General features: G+C 41.1%; 1 protein-coding gene across 1 annotated transcript in view; it reads right to left on the bottom strand.

The window, feature by feature from the left end:
* Nucleotides 1-21,796, bottom strand: part of TTC39B (tetratricopeptide repeat domain 39B) — a 152,579-nt gene that overhangs the window by 90,617 nt on the left and 40,166 nt on the right. The window contains exon 2 of the mRNA XM_005709609.3: nt 13,702-13,736. Coding sequence (XP_005709666.3) covers nt 13,702-13,736 — 35 coding nt within the window. The remainder of the gene's footprint in view (nt 1-13,701; nt 13,737-21,796) is intronic.

Raw genomic sequence — 21,796 nt, 5'->3', positions numbered from 1 at the left:
TGGTCAGAGACATCAGAGATACAAATCTAGGGCAGCAAAGATCTAGCTTGAAAGAGGCTTCCGGCTCAAGGCAGAGAATGAGGGTGCAAGTTGACCAAGTGGAGGCAGTGTGTGGGGACCTGACCTTGGTCTCAAGCCTTGTGGGCTATGGTAGACTGGGAATCTTCACCCTAAGAGACAAGCAAACTCACGCCCAGATTCTAAGCAGAAAAATGACATCATTCAATTGAATTTCTAAAAGGATCACTCTGTCCTGATTCAAACGAACCTGCTGTTAATAAATTATGAGACACTGGGGACATTTGAACACTGACAGGATATTTGATGAATGTCGTTAATTTATTTTAGGTATGACAACAGCCTTGCGATTTTTTTTAAAAAGACCTATCTTTTATATGCATACTAAAATACAGATACAACAATGCCATAAAAGGCTTATAGATTAGATAATAGTTCTGTTTCAGTGCAATTTCCTGACCTTGATACCTGAATGGTAATTAAGTAAGAGTACATCTTTGTTTTCAGGAAGTGCATACTGAAATATTTAGAGGTAGATTACAGATGAGATAAGATTGGCCTTGAGTTAACAACTGTTGAAGGTAAGTGGTGAGTACATAAGAGCTCAGTTGACCATCCTCCCTATTTTTTACATATGTTTGAAATTTGTTGTATTAAAATTTTAAATCAGGAAACGTTGGCTGCTACATGGAGAATGAATGGGATACAGTTGGGAGGGTGTAAGACTAGAGAACAAAGGAAACAAGAAAACACATGGTGGGGGGTGGGGCTCTTTAAGTAACCCAGGCAAACACAACAGTACCTCAAACTGTAACAGAGAAAAGAGAGAGAGAAGGTGAACAGATGGGAAATAAATGTGGGAGGTAGAAATCATCAGACCTGGTAGAAGGAAGTTAAAGAAAAGGGAAGGAATCGAAGCTGTCCGCCAGGCATCTGCTCTGAGCAAGTGAGTGGAGACATTTACGAAGATGGAGAAGACAGGGGGAGGAAAAGGTTTCTGAGGGATGAGGGAGGTGGCTGTCAAGAGTTCAGTTTGGAACACATAAATTAAGTGAAGTGAAGTGAAGTCGCTCAGTCGGGTCCCACTCTTTGTGACCCCGTGGACTGTAGCCTACCAGGCTCCTCCGTCAATGGGATTCTCCAGGCAAGAATACTGGAGCGGGTTGCCATTTCCTCCATTCCCGACCCAGGGATAGAACCCGGGTCTCCCACATTGCAGGCAGACGTTTTAACCTCTGAGCTACCAGGGAAGCCCTAAATTAAGGTGTTTGTGAAATATCCAAGTGAGTGATCAAATAGGCAAGGATGGGGCCTATTTCCCATTCCAACTAATAAGATAGTGCCAGACAGAGGAGTAGTCACGTCCAGAAGGTCACTGATGGAGGAGGTAAGGAAGTCAGTACTGGGAACAGGGCTTCTCTGACTTGCAGACGTATCTTGGGTGTCTACCTGGGGTTGAATGATAGAGGCTCCTGAGCCTGCAAAAGGGCAATCACAAGGACAAAGGCCCTGTTCATAAGGGTTCACAGGCCATTTTCCATTCATTTTGCCACCAGCACTGCCAAGTCTCCTACCTCTTCCCTGGGCCTCCTTGGTAAGATGAGACAACTAGCCCAAAGGATCACTAAGATTCCCTTTAAGCTAGGAAATCCTGTCACTCCTCCTTAGAGTGAAAAGGAGTATTCATACTGGATTGAACAAAAAGTTCATGGGCTTTTCCATAACAGACACAAAAGCCCAAACAAACTTTTTGGCCAACCCAATAGAATATACAAGCCTTAGCTTAAAATATGGACACAAACTCCCTCCCCTAGTAGCCTTATACAAAGAACTTCCTGTTTTGGAAGGTCCCAATACAAAAGCAAGCCACTAAAGAAGCCCTAATCGTATAAAAGAAAATACACAGAGATGCAATTCAGTGCAGGAAAAAGACACCTGGGGATACTGCGCACTCTGGGCTTTTTAGTGAAATTTATTTCCATTTTCTATATTCCATTGACTTATAACACATGATTTACGACCTGCTTGAAGGTGTTTGGGCCACACTGGTATCCAATATTCAGACTACAAACGAGCTTGTGACTGAAATTCTGAGAGTGTTGAAAAGATAAACACAGGCTTCCCATGAAGTCCATCAGCTCTACTCCTAGGTATGTGTACCAGAGAATTGCAAACAGGTGTCCAAACAACAAACCGGATACAGTTGTGCATAGCAGCGTTATTCATAACAGCCAAAAACTGGAAACAACCCGAATGTTTATCAGCTTATGAATGGACAAACAAAATGTGGTATATCCACACAGTTGAGTATTATTCAGCCATAAAAGAGAATGAATGAAGTACTGATACCTGCTACAACATAGATAAACTTCAAACTTTTAGACACAAAGGAACAAACAGTGAATGATCCTATTTTTATGCAATATCTATAGAGACAAATCTATAAGCAGAAATTAGATTAGTGGTTGCCTAGGAGTGGGAGTAAGAAAGGCAAGTGACTCTAAAGGGCCACAGGGTTTCTTTCCTGGATGATGATTTTTTTTTAATTAGATTGTAATGATGGTCGTACATAGTTCTACAAATAAAATAAACTTCAATGAACTGTAAATATAAAAGATTTTATGGGATATGAATTTATAATGCAATAGAGCTATTTTTAAAAGTTCCAGGGCAGAGAATCTCAAGAGAATTATTTTCCCCTCCTTATCTAGTACCAAGATTGAACTACACATATTTTCTTGCTGTGTCTTCTTATATAACAATTTTATTTTTCCCTTCTCTTATGCAAGGTCACCTATAAAATTCTCCACTGTTTTTTCCTTCCTTAGTGGTATATACAATGTCAACGGCATTTTAGATCCAATAAAATAATTAAAGAGCAACCTAGGTTAAGAAAAATCAGGTGAAGTGTCGGTAGGGAGGCCCCTCCAAACCTAAGCAACACTTGGATTATCTAGACAGGGAAGTTGGGTCAAAGAAAAGATCACAGAAAAATGAAAATAACTCTAACTCGGCCTGAAGTTATACTAGTTATAATTTAACCACTATGAAGAAAATATTAACTAAATGTTTTCCAACTATCATTCACCAAACTTCAACCTTTAATAACCTTAAAACAGACCAACATATTGCATCATTATTACCTGATCTAAACTGATGGAGCCCACCAGGTTGCCTTAAAAGCTTTATCTCATTCTAATTTACAATTTGTGATTCAAAAGAGAAGGTGTGTAGAAGGAGGAAGTCCCTGAGACAAGCTAGGCTACAAAATATTTTTATTTCTACTGTAACCATTTTAGCACCTGGCTAAAAACATCTGCCTCTTTTAAATTCTAGAGGTAAGAGCAAATTCACCATAGCTGCTGCACGTGAACACATACATCCCACCGCACTCACACTGCCTCCAGACTCAAAACACCTACAAATTCCTATATAAGGATAAAGTCAAAATTTTAACAAAGTGCTATGGAATATAAGAGAACACTGCTGAAAATATGTTAAACTTGCATCTGTTCCAACAGTCTTGGCACACAAATTTGATGTCTCTCTGACTTCTCTAAACTATCTAAGAAAATCTTGATTTTCTAGTACCCAACCAGTTCCTCCAATTAATTAGATTTTGGGGCCACTGCCAACTGTAGTTTACATAAGAAAGAGGTTAAACACTACCAAGTCACTTGAGTCCAAGTGGTTAGTCTACTCTCCTCACTCCATGGAGGCCAGGATCCTGGGTGACCCAAATCTGCTTATGTCCACAGGGCCCCAGGTAACCCTTGTAGCACTCAAAACTCAAAACCAATGCAAGTCGCTCCAACCTTCCAATCGGAAAACAGCTCTCTTTGGAACCCCTGGAACATTTTACTTACTCTTCACATGTCATATTGAGGCAGGAGGTAGATAGAACCTCCCCACCCCTGCACAGAGTGAGCAACTGGAGTTCATTCCCTGTGGACAGGAACTCGAAAATATCAATATTTTTGTATATTCTCAATATTCAATGTCAATTCTTGAATGCAGGACAGAAGGCTGGGTTTACCCAGATAAGAGATAAGAGGCCACATATTTCTTATTCTCAAAGTCAAGGAGACCTAGAAAGCTCCTTGGAGGCCAAACGGAGAGTGATGCCAAGGCCACCCATAGGCCTCTTCGCTGGAATCCATCTTGACCGAGAGATGCATGCACACATGGGAGGATCCTGAGATATACCAGATATGAACTCAGAACAAGGCAAAGCAAAATGACTGGCCAAAGAAAAGCTGGAAGAAATGCCTCATAACAGTGATTCAAACTACCACGAGGGCGCGGCTCTCTCTGTCTGCCTGTGTGTCTATCCACACATACTGTAGTCTTTCCTCCTAATAAACACTTTACTTGTTTCACTCCTTTCCATCTTTGTGAGAATTCTTTTTACACAAAGCCAAAGGGCCAGAGCCTTGTCTGCCATAAGCTGACCTCAATCTGGCCAGAAACAGAAACCCTGCTTCAAGCCACTACAGGCTGAGGCCACTCAAAATCAGTATCACAGTTAATTTATGAACAGACTTTACTTACACCCACCACTACATTGTCAGATACAGTAGTAGTCCTGGGCATGAAGAATACCCAGTCATCAGGGCACCAAGAAGCATACACCAGCATGGAATCGTTAAATCAAGAAGCCAGAGGCTATGGCAGAGCTAATCTAGCAAAATTCTATTGACCATTACATGGGACTAAAGTTCGGCTCCTCCCTAAGAGATGACCTCCTATGCGTATAAGTCAGAAACTTCATAAGCAATTTTAATCTTCAGAAAGGACATGTTCAATGTGTCACTGCTTAATTTTTTTAATATATATAATTTCCCTTCCAGTTCTAAATGTTAGAGATGTTTGTACGATCTATCAGCTATCAAATCTAACAACTTTCCAAAATAGTTAGCACAGTTGTTATTACAATTGTTACCACAAAGATCCAGAACTAGGAAAGACTACATCTGTGGTAGTGAATTAACTAAGCAGAAAAGGAGAGTAGGAGATAAGTTTTCTTTAGTGGAAACACTTGAAGCCCCTCCTCATCTGTTCACTTGCACCTTTTCATTACAAATTCAGAAGAAAATATTCACAGGAAGAAATTAATCACCAGGTTGGCAAGAGGACCACACTCTCCTACAGCGAGGCTGAAGCATTGCTATCTGCACATAAAACCAAAATATGTAGTTTGATCAGTATAAGGAAAAAGAACTCTACCAAGTTTAGCAGCTAACAGATCACAAAAGAAATGTCATGGCATATAAATTGAAGAGGGAATCAGAGGTAAGTGTTGGAAAACCCGGAAACTAGGACAAAATAAAAGTTCACATAAAAACCAGTTAAGAATTTTTTACAATTAACATATACTTGTAATCACAGAGAAAACATACAGAATAGGTTAAAAGAAAAATATAGAAAAACAGATTTCTTCAGCAATATTTTCAGTTTCAGAAAGGATCAATAACTCAGGAGAGATGGTACAGGAACATCACACTCTATGTTGTGGAATACAGATAAACATCCAAGAGAGCTCTCCCTGTAAATAAAGCATGTGTGTGCTCAGTCCCTCAGTCTCCTGTGTTGCCTATGTCTTCTGCAGTGGCAGGCGGACTCTGTAACACTGAGCTACCCGGAAATCCGAAGTGAAAGTTAAAGTGTTACTCACTCGGTCGTGTCCAGCTCTTTGCAAAGCCCTGGACTGTAGCCCGCCAGATTCTTCTGTCCACGGGATTCTCCAGGCAAGAATACTGGATTGGGTTGCCATTCCCTCTTCTAGGGGATCTTCCCGACTCTGACTTGTGTATCCTTCCCTGGTGGCTCAGATGGTAAACCGTCTGTCTACAATGTGAGAGACCTGGGTTCGATCCCTGGGTTGGGAAGATATCCTGGAAAAGGAAATGGCAACTCACTCCAGTACTCATGCCTTGAAAATCCCATGGACAGAGGAGCTTGGTGCAGGCTACTATCCATAGGGTTGCAAAGAGTTGGGCACGACTGACTGACTTCACCTTCCAGGGGATCTTCCTGACTCAGGGACTAAACTCACGTCTCCTGCGTTGCAGGCAAATTCTTTACAGTCTGAGCTACCAGGGAAGCCCAAAGTACAACCTACTGACTTTCAAATGGAAACATTTTTAGTCATTTTGAAATTTTCTTACATATATGACACAAGTTTCTATCCTCTTAAATAGAATATACTAGATATAATATAAGTTTTTCCAATGTCTCAGAGACAGCATTATTAACATGACTTTCTCAGTGGAGATTGACAGTGACCAGGGTCGGGGAGCAGTAAAGTGCTGATATTTACTGAGCACCTACTATTTGTTTATATCCATTATAATATTTAAATTGAATTTCATTTTATCTCCTCAATAAATTTGTGAGCACATGAAGAAACTGAGACTCAGTGAAACTGTCCCAACAGGTCCCCCAGGTAGTAAATGAAGCTGAAACTGGTAATCAAGTTCACTGTCAAGTCCAAGGGGTTGACTCTCCAGAAAGGTACATCTCAGCGTGTGTACCTGAGCAATGTAAAACCACACTGCTGTGCTTTGGAGTTCTATGACTGTACATCATACTTACTTTCTTCTTTCTCTGCCATTTTTTGCTACTATCAACAAATAACTATATCTGTTATATATAGTAATAGTATATTACTATCAATAAATATAAAACCACCTTCTCACCATACCTCCTAGAACTCCAGCAAAATTATACGAAAAAGCATAAGTCTATTCACATTCATTGTAAACAGACTCCAGATGGAAGTCTCTCCTATAAGGGCAAGATTTTTAGAGCATGGGCATGAAGATCTACTTTGGCTACCCTTTCTGGAATTGGACTCTACTTCAAATAGGGAAGGTTCTCTATTAGGAGAAATGTTACTATTATGTGTTGTTACACCAAGGTGAGAGAAGTGGGTATCAAGGACATTTTGGCAACACCAAAAAGGAAACACAAAACCGTTTAAGGAACAGTCTAAGGTGTCACAAGTAATAATGCACATCCGAAACCTGAAAGAACAAGGCAAGTTCTAGAACGGATAAGCCTTTGGGTTTGCTAAACTGAACAAGACTGGCTGACAGGGAAGTTAAATTTGGAAGTAAAAAAAATACTGGTATGGCAGAGAATGAATACATGTATATATTATGGCTGTGTCTCTTCCCTGTTCACCTGAAACTATTACATTGTTAAATGGCTACACCCCAATACAAAACTACAACAGCAAAAAATGCTGGCAACAGCTGAAGACAGGCTGAAAGAGGCAATGAATGGAAAAGAAAATGTTAGATAATCAGAAAGTGAGGTAGCATTAAAAAAGGATTGTTTTCAAGATGAGAGGGAAAAACATAATATATGGTTGACAGATAAAAGAAGCTAAGACATACAAATTTTCCAAGAATTTCACATTTTCAGTTCACCGTGGGTTTCTGATAGTCACAAATCAAAAACATCTCTGTCACAGGAGTCATTTTTGGAGGCTATTCTCCTGAGAACCAGTCATACTAATATTGAAACATCTAAAGCAGATGGAATAGTTTTGTGCAAACACAAAGACACATAGATCAAAGGACCAAAACAGAAAGCCCCCGGAAACAGAGAGTTATTAGTTTAATGAGCTTATTATTTGATAGAGGAGGCATCATACATATTCTTTTACTCACAGACTTAGCAAACAGTGTTGGAATAATGTGCTGGCAACGTAGGGGTTGGCATGAGATAGGGATCTAAATTAACTTCAGTTGGGTTAAGTTCAGGGTTTTCTTTTTTTTAGTTCAGCTAAAATTTTCTGCCTGCTGGGTGTATTTCTGAAAAGGGGAGTTGAAGTCACCAATGATGGTAATGAAATCATCTATTTCTCCTTGTATAATAATTCTATTTTTGCTTCATGTAGTTTGATGCTCTGTTGCTAGGTATCTACACATTAAGAACTGTTATGCCTTCTTGGGAGACTGGCCTCTCTATCATTAGCTAATGCCTTTCTTTATTCCTGATAACTTTCCTTACTTTAAAGTCTGCTCTGTCCAAAATTAGTACAGCTACTCCTACTTTCTGATGATTACTGTTAGCATGGTATATTTTTTCTCAATTTACTGTTATTCTATATATGTCTTTTATTTAAAATGGGTTTTGTTGTAAACAACATAGAGTTGGACCATACTTTTTGATCTACTCTAATGTCTTTTAATTGGTAAATTGAGACCACCGACATTCAAAGTGATTATTGATAAAGCTGGATTAGCATCTACCATGTTCATCACTATTTTTATTTCTTGCCCTCACTTTTTGTTCCTATTCTTGTCTTCCACTCTTTTTCTGCCTTATATTGTTTTGATTGAACATTTCATATGCTCCATTTTCTCTCCTTTCTTAGCACATCAGCTTTACTTCTTTTTTTCCTTTTTTTTTTTTTTTTTGGTGGTTGCCCTAGAGTTTGCGATGCACATTTATATCTAATCTAAGTCTACATTCAAAAATACTGTACCACTTCACAGGCAGTGTGAGTACCTTATAATAACAAGACAATACTATCCTCCTTCCCATTCCTTGTATCACTGTTGTCATTCATCTCACTTAGATGTGAGCATACGCAAGCATATATATATATATATATATATATATATATATATATATATATATCTTTTGTGTGTATATATATAACCAAATACACTGTTGGTATTATTTTCAACAAACTGCTGTTAGATCAATTAAGAATATGAAAAACTGTTTTATTTTACTTTGACTTATTCCTTTTTTGATGTTCTTCTTTTCTTTATGTAGATCTGACGTTCTACATATTATTTTCCCTCTCTATATAGAACTTCTTTTCATGTTTCTCAGAAGGCAGATCTATGGGTAACAAATTGCTTTAATTTTTGTTCTCCTGAGAAAGCTTTTATTTCTCCTTTACTTTTGAAGATGACTTCACAGAGTACAGAATTCTAGGTTGGTGGTTTTATTCTCTCAACACAAATATTTCACTCCACTTTCTTTCGCTTGCCTGGTTTCTGATGAGAAGTTAACTCTGCTCCTCTAGAGGTTGAGGTGTGTTTTTTATTTTAGGAATTTATCTTCGCTACTCTGTAGTTTGCAGGTGATAGATCTATCAAGAGGTCATTTTTTGGTGTTGATCCTATTCAGTGTTCTCTCACCTTACTGGATTTACGGTTTGGCGTCTAACATTAATTGTGGAAATTATCAAACAGCATTGTTTCAAATATTCTTCTGCTCCTTTCTTTTCCTCCTAGTGTTCCCATACAACACCTACTGTACTTGTCCTACAGTCCTTGCATATTCTGTTCTGTTTTTAATCAGTCTGTTCTCTTTGCCTTTCCGTTTTTGAGGATTCTGTTCAGGATTATATTGCTCTGGCCTCTAGCTCAGAGACTCTTTTCTCAGCCATGTCCAGTCTAATAAGTCCATCAAAGGCAGCTTTCATTTCTGTTAGAGTGTTTTGATCTCTAGCATTTCTTTCTGGTTCTTGCTTATGACTTCCATCTTTCTGTTTACACTGCCTATCTGTTCCTGCAGGCAGGCTCTCTAATTCACCCATAGAGCCTACAGCATATTCACCACAGTAGTTTGAAACCCCCACATCCCTGCTATGTCTGGTTTAGATGTTTACTCTGCCTCTTCAAACTGTGTTTTTTGCCTATTGGTCTGCCTTGTAATCTTTCTTGGTGGTTACATATGATGTACATAAAAGGAACAGCTGTAAATCAGCCTGCAGTCACATGGTGGTGAGGGGTTGGGGAGGGGAAACACCCTACACTCCTATGATTAGGTCACAGTCCTTACAGGAGCCTGTGCCTCTGGGCTGGGAACTTCTCAAGTGTTTCTCGGTTTTTCTTCTCACGCAGATGGGACAGGATGGCCAGAGTGGGCTGGAGTTCCCAGGTCAGTTTGACTCTGGTTAACTATTCTCCCCTGAGGGTAGGCCTTGTTAAGAATAGTCAACTCTGGTATATTTCAGAATGGTTCCTTTTCTCCTTACCCTGCAGAATGCCCAAAGGGATTTTTCTCCTCTGCTTACTGTGGGAATCTGGCAGAGCTTCTAGAGGCAAATCTTACGTTAGGAGGGGAGCGGACTTCACATGAAGGGTTCCCCTGTGGTTCTTAACTCCCAGAGTTGTCCACACTAAGCCTCCACCAATTCATCTATCACAGCTGAGGTCTTCCAGTCTCGGCTTTGGCTCTGTACACCACACTCCCTGTATTTGCCCTTCTGACCCTCTAGTATTGGGGATAGGGATCTGCCCTGTATCCTCCCCTTTCCTTTGGCTCCAAAATAAATTCCGGATTTTTCAAGTCTGTTAAGCTCTTAACTTGTTGTTAGGACAGAGTGGTGACTTCAAGCTCTTTACATGCAAAACCGGAGACCAGAAGTCAAGTTCAGAAGGTTTTTGTTTCCCTATAATTTGATTTTTTAAAAACTAGTCAGTGTTAGAAATTGCTGACAATGCCTTTCAAACCCAGAGGTAAAGCCGCTGCCAATTTAATGCAACCAGTGAAAATTCAAGGAAACACAAGTTTTAATGTGTATTGCCCATCTGTCACATCCATTACATCAGCCTGACCTGTTTTCATCTCTGAGACCTGAACCCCTTTCTGATGTGTGTCCAGTGTTCCAGTTTCTCACTGGGAACAGCAGAGCCTCCACTGTGAATGCCAGTCACCAGCCCCACAGTCAGACCCTTTTCTACCGCCTGGATTTCAGTCTACCAGGCACCTCAAGCTCAGTTCCTGCCAATGCTCAGAGCAGAGCAGCAGCAGCAGAGCAGATAAGATTTCTGGATGGCAAATAATGCACTCACCTTAACAGTAATTTTTAAAATTACACAAGCCGATTATCTTCCAAAGAGTACAGCATGAAAAGGGAAGGGGAGGAAAAGTAACTTTACAGTGGCAAGACTTGACAAACACTATCTCAAGCCAAGTGATTAAGTTTAGCCTCAACAAGAGTAAGCCAGGTTGATAACATGTACATTTGATATAGTGTGATGAGAATGATACTTTACATCTGTGGTCTACCTCCCCAAAATACATGAACTCAGTCTAATCATAAGAAAACAAAAAACAAAAAAACAGATAAATCTCAATTGAGAGCTATTCCACAAAACAAATGAGTAGTCTCAAAACTGACAAGGTCATCAAAACCAAGGAAAGTCTGAGAAACTGTCACAATCACAAGTAAGCTAAAGAGACAGGACAAATAATTATAATGCAGAGTCCTGAATGAGATCCCAGAACAGAAAAAGGATACTACCTAAAAACTAAAGATATCTGAACAAAGTATCAACTTTAGCCATAACAACACATCCATATTAGATTATTAATTGTGACAAATGTACCGTTCTAATGTAAGAAATTAATCATAGAGAAAACCAGTGTGGGATGTATAGGACTTTCCAGACTATGTCCATAATAGTTCTGTAAATCTGAAACTATTGCACAGTAGCAAGGTTATTTTTTAAAAATCCTAATCACAATTAAGTTCTTTTTAATCACATATACATTCAGTGACAAACACTAAAAACTTTTGGACAATAAAAAATGTGCAACTCTAACATAAAAATAGCAATTAAGGGAAAGTATCTGTAGCAAATAGAACCAAAGATGAAGGTGTATATACATATGTAAGTTCATAAGTATATATGAGAAACAGTGAGAAAAAAGTTAAATAGGTAAGAGAAGACCAGAATTCATACATAAGGGAATGCAACAGACTAAACAATGATTATAAGAAAAAAAATTGGGAGTGGGAGGGGTACACCACATGGCTTGTGGGATCTCAGTTCCCCAAGCAGGGATTAATCCCAGGCCATGGTAGTGAAGGCCTGGAATCCTAATCATTAGGCCACGAGAGAACGCCCAGAAAAAAAAAATTTTTAACAAAACAATTAGGTATCACTAAGAAAAGGCGATGGCACCCCACTCCAGTACTCTTGCCTGGAAAATCCCATGGATGGAGGAGGCTGGTGGGCTGCCGTCCATGGGGTCGCTGGGAGTCAGACACGACTGAGCGACTTCACTTTCACTTTTCACTTTCATGTATTGGAGAAGGAAATGGCAACCCATTCCAGTGTTCTTGCCTGGAGAATCCCAGGGACAGGGGAGCCTGGTGGGCTGCCATCTATGGGGTCACACACGACTGAAGCAACTTAGCAGGAGCAGCAGCAAAGTAGCAAAGGGCTTCCCTGATGGCTCAAACGGTAAAGAACCTGCAATGCAAGAGACCCAGGTTCAATCCCTGGGTCAGGAAGTTCCTATGGAGAATGGCTTCCCACTCCAATATTATTGCCTTGAGAATTCCATGGAAAGAGGATGCTGGTGGGCTACAGTCCACAGGGTCGCAAAGAGTTGGACACGACTGAGAGACTAACACTTTTCACTTTTTAAGCAGTAAAATGGTTTCAAATAATACCTAGGGATGATGATGCTACATATACATATTGTTCATAACTAAAATAAGATAAAATTCAAAAGATAAAATTCTTTTGAAAGTGCTGTGGACTAAACTCAGTTCAGTCGCTCAACTGTGTCCACCTCTTTGCAACCCCATGGACTACAACACGTCAGGCCTCCCTGTCTATCACTAACTCCTGAAGCTTGCTGAAGCTCATGTCCATCGAGTCGGTGATGCCATTTAACCATCTCAGAATTGCATTCCCCCAAAATTCACATATTTAAGCCCTGATTCCCCAGTGTGATGGCATTTGGAGATGAGGCCTTTGGGAGATAATTAGATTTAGATCAGATCCTGAGAGTGGGGTCCTCGTGACCCTCTTCCCTTATAGGAAGAACCCCTAGAGACCTCCCTCCCTCCCTCTCTCTCTCTCTCTCTCTCTCTCTCTCTCTCTCTCTCTCTCTCTCTCTACCTGTGGAGACACAATGAGAAGGTAACCATCTGTAAACCAGGCAGAGAGCTCCCACCAGAACCAAACCACGCTAGCAACCTGATCTCTCACTTTCAGGCTCCAAAACTGTGAGAAAATTAATTTCTGTTGTTTAAGCTACCCAACCTATGTTATTTTGTTACGGCAGCCTGAGTTGACTAGTACAGAAAGGCAACTTGAGAAATATCACATAAAGAGCAATGAAAATAGTCGTCCCTTTTATAGCCAATAATTCTACATTGGTGAAGTTAAACTTTCAGAGACAATTCAAAAATATAACAAAACTATACATATTAAAATATTCACCACTTAGTTTTACTAAATGTCTAAGAAAGGAGAAATGAATAAGTAAACTGTAGTGTTCCACTTGATCTAATATGACATCATACGAAAATTATATAGGCTTATAGGAAATGCTTATGATAAAACTAAGTACAAACCAAAAGCAAAAATCTACAATATGAGGCTAACCATGTAAAGAAATATGGGTAAGATATAAAAGGGTTAGCTATAAACAAAATTTAATTTGATGGAAAACAATTTTTATTTTAGTTTAAGGTTACAAGAAATCTGACTCAAAAAAATGTATTTGACAGTAACTTTGAATAGATCCTTTCCTAAGCTTAATCACATCCTAAATGTTAAATTATAGAGAATTTAGTTTTTCCAACAATAGTCACTATACTCAAAAAAATGAGAATGAAATATTTATTTTTTTAAAAAGAAAACCATCAATTTTATCTACTACATACTTTTTTATTACGTTACTACTTACACAGAGAGGGTTTCCAAAGCATCTTCAAAGATGTCCTGGGGGAACAAAAAACACAATGAGTGTCTCAAGAATCAAGAACTTTAAATATAAAAGAGATTCGTGTGCGCGCGTGTGCACATGTGCCCAAGCATATGTGTGCATGCCTCCCAGCAACCGGGTGGGGAGTCTGGGTGGGCTGCCATAGAACTATTCCACTTAACACCCACTAGTGTAATTCCTTTCAGAGAAATCAAGCACATGAATGTAAGTGAGATTTAACTTAGGTACTTTTTTTTTTTTTAATAAGACTAGTAAAATACTCAGCTAGCAATCAAACTGGGCTAATCTGAAGAAACTGTGACTCCTCTAAAGGAGTCTTCAGTCTCATTCAACCCAGAAGCACAATGAAACAAACAGAACTTGCCCAATTCAGTCACGTCTTTCTCCCTGGCTGGCCACCCCTGGGCCTTTGCGTCACATCCAACTCCACTACCCACCCAGCAAGTCTCCCTGCCGCCAGACTGTTCTCTACAGCATAGAGGCCAGCCTTTTCTTTATGCTGCTGGCCTGTTCAAAAGTTGCAGCAGGAGAAAAACACACACACACACACACAACACACACACACATGCACACTCACATCTGCTTACAAATCCACACATGCACCCCACACTCATACACACTGACTCACACACTCACAAGCTCACCCATAAACTCACAGACACACACACTTAGAAACACACATACACTCACGCACAAACTTACACATACACAAAGTTCCCTCATAGCTGCAAAAATCAAATCCAAGCTCCTCCTCCAGTTATCTGGGACCCACTATAACCTAGTCGAATCTTCAAAGCCTCCTTCCCTCACATTCCTTCCACTATTTCCACAGTCACACACAGGATCATCCTGGCCTCCCTGCTCTCACGCTTCACACCTGCCATTCACCTCTGCACATAACAGCTGAAGTTACTCTTATCTTTCTCTTCTTTAATAAGCTCACATCATACTACTGCTTTAGACCTCTTTAAAAGTTTTCCACTGCACATAGAATAAATCTAAATTTAATAAACATCCAAGACCTACTGTATAGTATAAGAAATATTCAATATTTTATAATAACCTATAATGGAAAAGTTTCTGAAAAAGAATATATATACACTATATATGTGTGTGTGTGTCTGTGTGTGTATATACATATGTGGGTGCTTAGTTGCTCAGTCATGTCTGACTCTTTGTGACCCTTTGGACTATAGCCCACCAGGCTCCTCTGTCCAAAGAATTTTTCAGGCAAGAATACTGGAGTGGGTTGCCATTTCTTCCTCCATGGATCATCCTGATCAAACAACTGAACCCATGTTTCCTGTGTCTCCTGCACTGCAGGAAATTCTTTACCCACTGAGCCATCAGGGGAGACCTATATATATGTATGTATAACTGAATCACTTTGCTATAAACTTGTGTTGTGTGCTTAGTCCTGTTATTTGTTTCATTGTGCTTCTGGGTTGAATGAGACTGAAGAGTGTGTGCTTAGTTGCTCAGTTGTGTCCAACTCTTGAGACCCCATAGACTGTAGCCTGCCAGGCTCCATGGGATTCTCCAGCCAAGCATACTGGAGTGGGTTGCCATTTCCTTCTCCAGGGGATCTTCCCAACCCAGGAATCAAACCCAGGTCTCCTGCATTGCATGCAGACTCTTTACCAACTGAGCTACAAGAGGAGCCTATATAATATAAACTTGAAACACTGTAAATCAACTACATTTCAATTTTTAAAAAGAACAAGGTAGAGTCCTAAAAGAAAAATAAAATTCAAATTCCTTCTCAAAGATCTACGAAGCCCCTAAACGACCCTGACAGCCTCTGACTATCCCTCTGCCCACTGGCCCCCTTACTCACTCCAATTCTGCCACAGGTCTGTCCTTCTGTTTCATGCACAAACCAAACTCATCCCATGCCTCTCTGCATGTCTCTTTCCTAGAATGTTCTTCACTCAACTCTTCCTATGGCTGACTCACTCTCATCTTTCCATTTTCAAGTCCTCTGATAAACCAAATTAAAATTACTAAGAATAGCAGCATACTAATAGTTTCCCATCATCTGATTTCTTTCATTCTCAATACCATTCTTAATATCATCATCTCTAATCATCTCATTTGTTTACGTGGTTACAATCTGTCTCCATCAGGGCAGGTTCTCATTTATCATGTCTACATAGAAACCACCAGGGCTTGGCACAGAGCTGTTGCTCAAAAGATACATGTTGCTCAATGAATGAATTGAGCTTGGGCCACCAAGGCAGTGATCACATCACCTCATTTAGAACTATAACACAGAAATGAAGAAAGAGGACCCAAGAGCTTTTCTCTCATTTGATTATTAATACTGAACAATGTATACAGCATACTACGGCTTCCCTGGTGGCTCAGATGGTAAAGAATCCGCCTGCAATGCAGGAGACTAGGGCTCAATCCCTAGGTCGGTAAGATACCCTGGAGAATGGTTTGGCAACCCACTTCAGTATTCTTGCCTGGAGAATCCCATGGACAGAGGTGCCTGGTGGGCTACAGTCCATGGGATTGCAAAAGACTCAGGCACAGCTGAGCGACCAGACACATACAACACACTGACTCTGCAGGCAGGCAGGAAACAAAATGTGTAAATACAACAAAGAAGAGACATTCTAAGTAGTGGCAGAACTGAGTTGCGAATTTGGGATCCCTGATCTATTTATCTACATTCATACCATACTCTGTAAGGGAGGTGGAGTCAGGGGCAATTCCATCTTATTCCTCATTCTCCAGACACTAATGCCTGCAGCAAAATCAGAAGCTCATAAACCAGCCATGAAAGAAAAAGGAGCTGGCCCTCTAGCAAAAGAACCTAAGCCAATGTATAGGCTTCTCTGGCCTATATAAAAATTTCTAAGAAAAGACTCCTTTCTCCAAATCAAAAGTCTGAAAAGGCTCTTGGCATCACCAACCTTGTCATTTTGAATCGCAGCCCAGTTTACCATCTGAAGGGTTGCAGAGAAGGTGAAAGACTAGGTTCTCCAGGAACCCAGTTCTAGCTGTGATGACCAATTAAATTTACCTGTGCCAGATAAATTTACCTGTGACCAGCTCATGGTCCCTCCAGCATTCCTGTTAACCCCACCCAGGCCGACCTGTACCAGGAAGGTGGAATGCAGAGAGCATGCTCCCGAGAGCTTCTGTGCACCTGACCCCCTCCTCACAAACCTCAACCCAGAGCAGAGCACACAGCAGGCACAGAGACACTGAGTGGGCTTCAGGAAAGATAGCTCAGAAAGCCACCTCTCCTTTTAAAAAGAAACAGGGTTAATATTTACACTTAAACAACTAATACCGCTATACCCATCTCAGTGTTACAGTTTTTCCATTCGTCAGGTACTGATGTGAGAGATGGACCAGAAAGAAGGCTGAGCACCGAAGAATTGATGCCTTTGAACTGCGGTGCTGGAGAAGACTCTTGAAAGTCCCTTGGACAGCAAGGAGATCAAACTAGTCAATCCTTAAGGAAATCAACACTGAATATTCACTGGAGGGACTGATGCTGAAGCTTAATCTCTAGTACTTGGCCCACCTGATGCAAAGAGCTGACTCACTGGAACAGACCCCAATGCTGGGAAAGACTGAGGGCAAGAGGAGTAGGGGGCGACAAAGATGAGATGGTTAGATGGCATCACTGACTCATGAGTTTCAGCAAATTCCAGGGGATAGTGAAGGAGGGAATATTGGCATGCTGCAGTTCATAAAGTCCCAAAGCATCGGACACGACTTAGTGACTGAATAACAGCAACAATCCATCTCAAAACAAGAAACACTAAGTTATATCCAGTAAGAAATCATCTTCATTTGAGTGACACCACTCCCTTTATCATAAGCAGCATGTGCCTGAAGTGCTCAGTCACTGCAGTCATGTCCAACTGTTTGTGACCCTATGGACTGCAACCCATCAGGCTTCTCTGTCCTTGGGATTATACCCGCAAGAATACTAGAGTGGGTTGCAATGCCCTCCCCCAGGGGATCTTCCTGACCCAGGGATCGAACCCACGTCTCCCACATTGCTGGCAAATTCATTACCCCTGAGCCCTGGGGGAAGCCCCTATCATATGCAGCAGGTTCTCTAAATAAAACATACCGTACAACATGGAAACCACAGCTAACAATACTGCACTGCATATTTGAAAGTTGTTCAAAGAGCTGATATTGAAAATTTTCATCATACACACAAATTATGACTATGTGACATGATAGATGTATTCAGTTCCATTCAGTTCAGTCGCTCAGCTGTGTCCGACTCTCTGCAACCCCATGAACTGCAGTACGCCAGGCCTCCCTGTCCATCACCAACTCCCAGAGTCCACCAAAACCCATGTCCATTGAGTCAGTGATGCCATCCAACCTTCTCATCCTCTGTCATCCTCTTCTCCTCCTGCCCTCAATCCTTCCCAGCATCAGGGTCTTTTCAAATGAGTCAGTTCTTCACATCAGGTGGCCAAAGTATTGGAGTTTCAGTTTCAACATCAGTCCATCCAATCAACACCTAGGACTGATCTCCTTTGGGATGGCCTGGTTGGATCTCCTTGCAGTCCAAGGGACTCTCAAGAGTCTTCTCCAACACCACAGTTCAAAAGCATCAATTCTTCGGCGCTCAGCTTTCTTTATAGTCCAACTCTCACATCCATACATGACTACTGGAAAAATCATAGCCTTGACCAGATGGACCTTTGTTGGCAAAGTAATGTCTCTGCTTTTCAATATGCTGTCTAGGTTGGTCATAACTTTCCTTCCAAGGAGTAAGCATCTTTTAATTTCATGGCTGCAATCACCATCTGCAGTGACTTTGGAGCCCAGAAAAATAAAGTCTGACACTGTTTCCCTATCCATTTGCCATGAAGTGATGGGACCGGATGCCATGATCTTAGTTTTCGGAATGTTGAGCTTTAAGCCAACTTTTTCACTCTCCTCTTTCACTTTCATCAAGACGCTCTTTAGTTCTTCACTTTCTGCCATGAGGGTGGTGTCATCTGCGTATCTGAGGTTATTGATATTTCTCCCGGCAACCTTGATTCCAGCTTGTGCTTCCTCTAGCCCAGCATTTTTCATGATGTGAGATGTGAGATGGATGTGTTAACTAACCTCATTATGGTAATCATTTCACAATACAGTCATGTATCAAACCACTAAGTTGCACACCTAAAACCTACACAATGTTATAGGATAACTATAGCTCACAAAGCTGGGGGAAATTCTTTAATTAAAAAATAATGTTAAAATCAATTTTTTCCATTTAGATGAATAATAAAAATTTAATAGAATGCCTCCACGTAACAGAGAAAATCTACCAGAGTTCTAGGATATTATTCTAATAAAGTGAAATGAGAAAGAGAAAGAGAAAAAAAGCAAGAGAGAAGGATAAAAAGAGGAAGAAAACTTTGTCTCTAAATACCAGAAAAAAAGGTGATTTTTTTTTTCACTTTAAAAAAAAAGGAGTTTCCCTGGTGACTCAGATGGTAGAGAATCTGCCTGCAGTGCGGGAGACCCAACTGGATCCCTGGGTTGGAAAGATCCCCTAGAGAAGAGAAGGCTACTACTCATTCTAGTATTCTTGCCTGGAGAACTCCATGAACAGAGGCTACAGCCCATGGGGTCACAAAGAGTTGGACACGGCTGACACACAAAGAGAAGAACTAAGATTAATGAGTGTCTAACATGTGTCAGGTACTTTACAAAGCTCCTCCCAATGTGTAGCAAGTAAATTCAGTCACAGGTAACTACCTGAGCAATATTACACAGCTCGTAAGTGAAGGAACTGAGATTCAACTCCAGATTTAACTTCAAAGTATTTTTTTAATGTTAATTAAGAAAAACATCCAAAACTTGGAGCTAAGGCAATTGGGCAGGAGTGGAGAAGTGGAGGAGAGAAACAGACGTCATATCTCTGGAGGTAATACTGCAGACTGTCACACAAATCCTCCCAAGGATTCTTGAATTCTCTCAGATGATGTCCTTGTGTTTGACTTTGCTATTTACTGTCAGATTAGAGCCAGAGCATCGCCTGTGGAGGTACGGGTACTCAGTTACCTGCCGCAGGGGCAGGGGGTCTGGATGCAGCAGACCTGGTATGGTATAAGCCCTCTTGGAGGAGGTCGCCATAAACACCACCAAAGAGCCACCAGAACGTACACAGGACTAGGGGAACAGACTCTTAGAGGGCACAAACAAACTCCTGTACACACGATGACACAGGAAAAAGGAGCAGTGACCCTACAAGAGACTGACCCACACTTCCCAGGGAGTGTCTAGGAGTTTCCGGCAGCGGCATGGGGCAGTGGTGGCCTGGTGCAGGGCTGGGACACTTAGTGCAGCAGTGCAAGCACAGGACCTTTTAAAGGAGGCTGCCCTTCTCTTCCCTACCTCCACCACAGCTTGGCCTCAGGTCAAGTAACAGGAAGGGAACACAGCCCTGCCCATCAACAGAAAATTGGATTAGAGTACTACTGACCATCAGTTCAGCCCAGTCACTCAGTCCTGTCTGACTCTTTGCGACCTCGTGAATTGCAGCACACCAGGCCTCCCTGTCCATCACCAACTCCCGGAGTTCACTCAAACTCACGTCCATCGAGTCGGTAATGCCATTCAGCCATTTCATCCTCTTTTGTGCCCTCTTCCTCCTGCCCCTAATCCTTCCCAGCATCAGAGTCTTTTGCAATGAGTCAACTCTTCACGTGTGGTGGCCAAAGTACTGGGAGTTTCAGCTTTAGCATCATCACTTCCAAAGAAACCCAGGACTGATCTCCTTTGAATGGATTGGTTGGATCCCCTTGCAGTCCAAGGGACTCTTAAGAGTCTTCTACAACACCACAGTTCAAAAGCATCAATTTTTCAGCACTCAGCTTTCTTCACAGTCCAACTCTCACATCCATACATGACCGCTGGAAAAACCATAGCCTTGACTAGATGGACCTTTACTGGCAAAGTAATGTCTCTGCTTTTCAATATGCTATCTAGGTAGGTCATAACTTTCCTTCCAAGGAGTAAGCGTCTTTTAATTTCATGGCTGCAGTCACCATCTGCAGTGACTTTGGAGCCCAAAAAAATAAAGTCTGACACTGTTTCCACTGTTTCCCCATCTATTTGCCATGAAGTGATGGGACCAGATGCCATGATCTTCATTTTCTGAACGTTGAGCTTTAAGCCAACATTTTCACTCTCCTCTTTCACTTTCATCAAGAGGCTTTTTAGTTCCTCTTCACTTTCTGCCATAAGGGTGGTGTCATCTGCATATCTGAGGTTATTGATATTTCTCCCAGCAATCTTGATTCCAGCTTGTGCTTCTTCCAGTCCAGTGTTTCTTACGGTGTACTCTGCATAGAAGTTAAATAAGCAGGGTGACAGTATACAGCCTTGACATACTCCTTTTCCTATTTGGAACCAGTCTGTTGCTCCATGTCCAGTTCTAACTGTTGCTTCCTGACCTGCATATAGGTTTCTCAAGAGGCAATTCAAGTGGTTTGGTATTCCCATCTCTCTCAGAATTTTCCACAGTTTATTATGATCCACACAGTCAAAGGCTTTGGCATAGTCAATAAAGCAGAGATAGACAGTTTTCTGGAACTCTCTTGCTTTTTCCATGATCCAGCAGATGTTGGTAATTTGATCTCTGGTTCCTCTGCCTTTTCTAAAACCAGCTTGAACATCTTGAAGTTCGCGGTTCACATATTGCCGAAGCCTGGCTTGGAGAATTTTGAGCATTACTTTACTAGCATGTGAGGTGAGTGCAATTGTGCAGTAGTTTGAGCATTCTTTGGCATTGCCTTTCTTAGGGACTGGAATGAAAACTGACCTTTTCCAGTCCTGTGGCCACTGCTGAGTTTTCCAAATTTGCTGGCATATTGAGTGCAGCACTTTCACAGCATCATCTTTCAGGATTTGAAATAGCTCAACTGGAATGCCATCACCTCCACTAGCTTTGTTAGTAGTGATGCTTTCTAAGGCCCACTTGACTTCACATTCCAGGATGTCTGGCTCTAGGTGAGTGATCACACCACCGTGATTATCTTGGTCGTGAAGATCTTTTTTGTACAGTTCTTTT

The sequence above is a fragment of the Capra hircus genome, chromosome 8, assembly GCF_001704415.2.
Source record: "Capra hircus breed San Clemente chromosome 8, ASM170441v1, whole genome shotgun sequence".
Classification (NCBI taxonomy): Eukaryota; Metazoa; Chordata; class Mammalia; order Artiodactyla; family Bovidae; genus Capra; species Capra hircus.
This window is presented reverse-complemented; position numbering and strand designations above follow the sequence as displayed.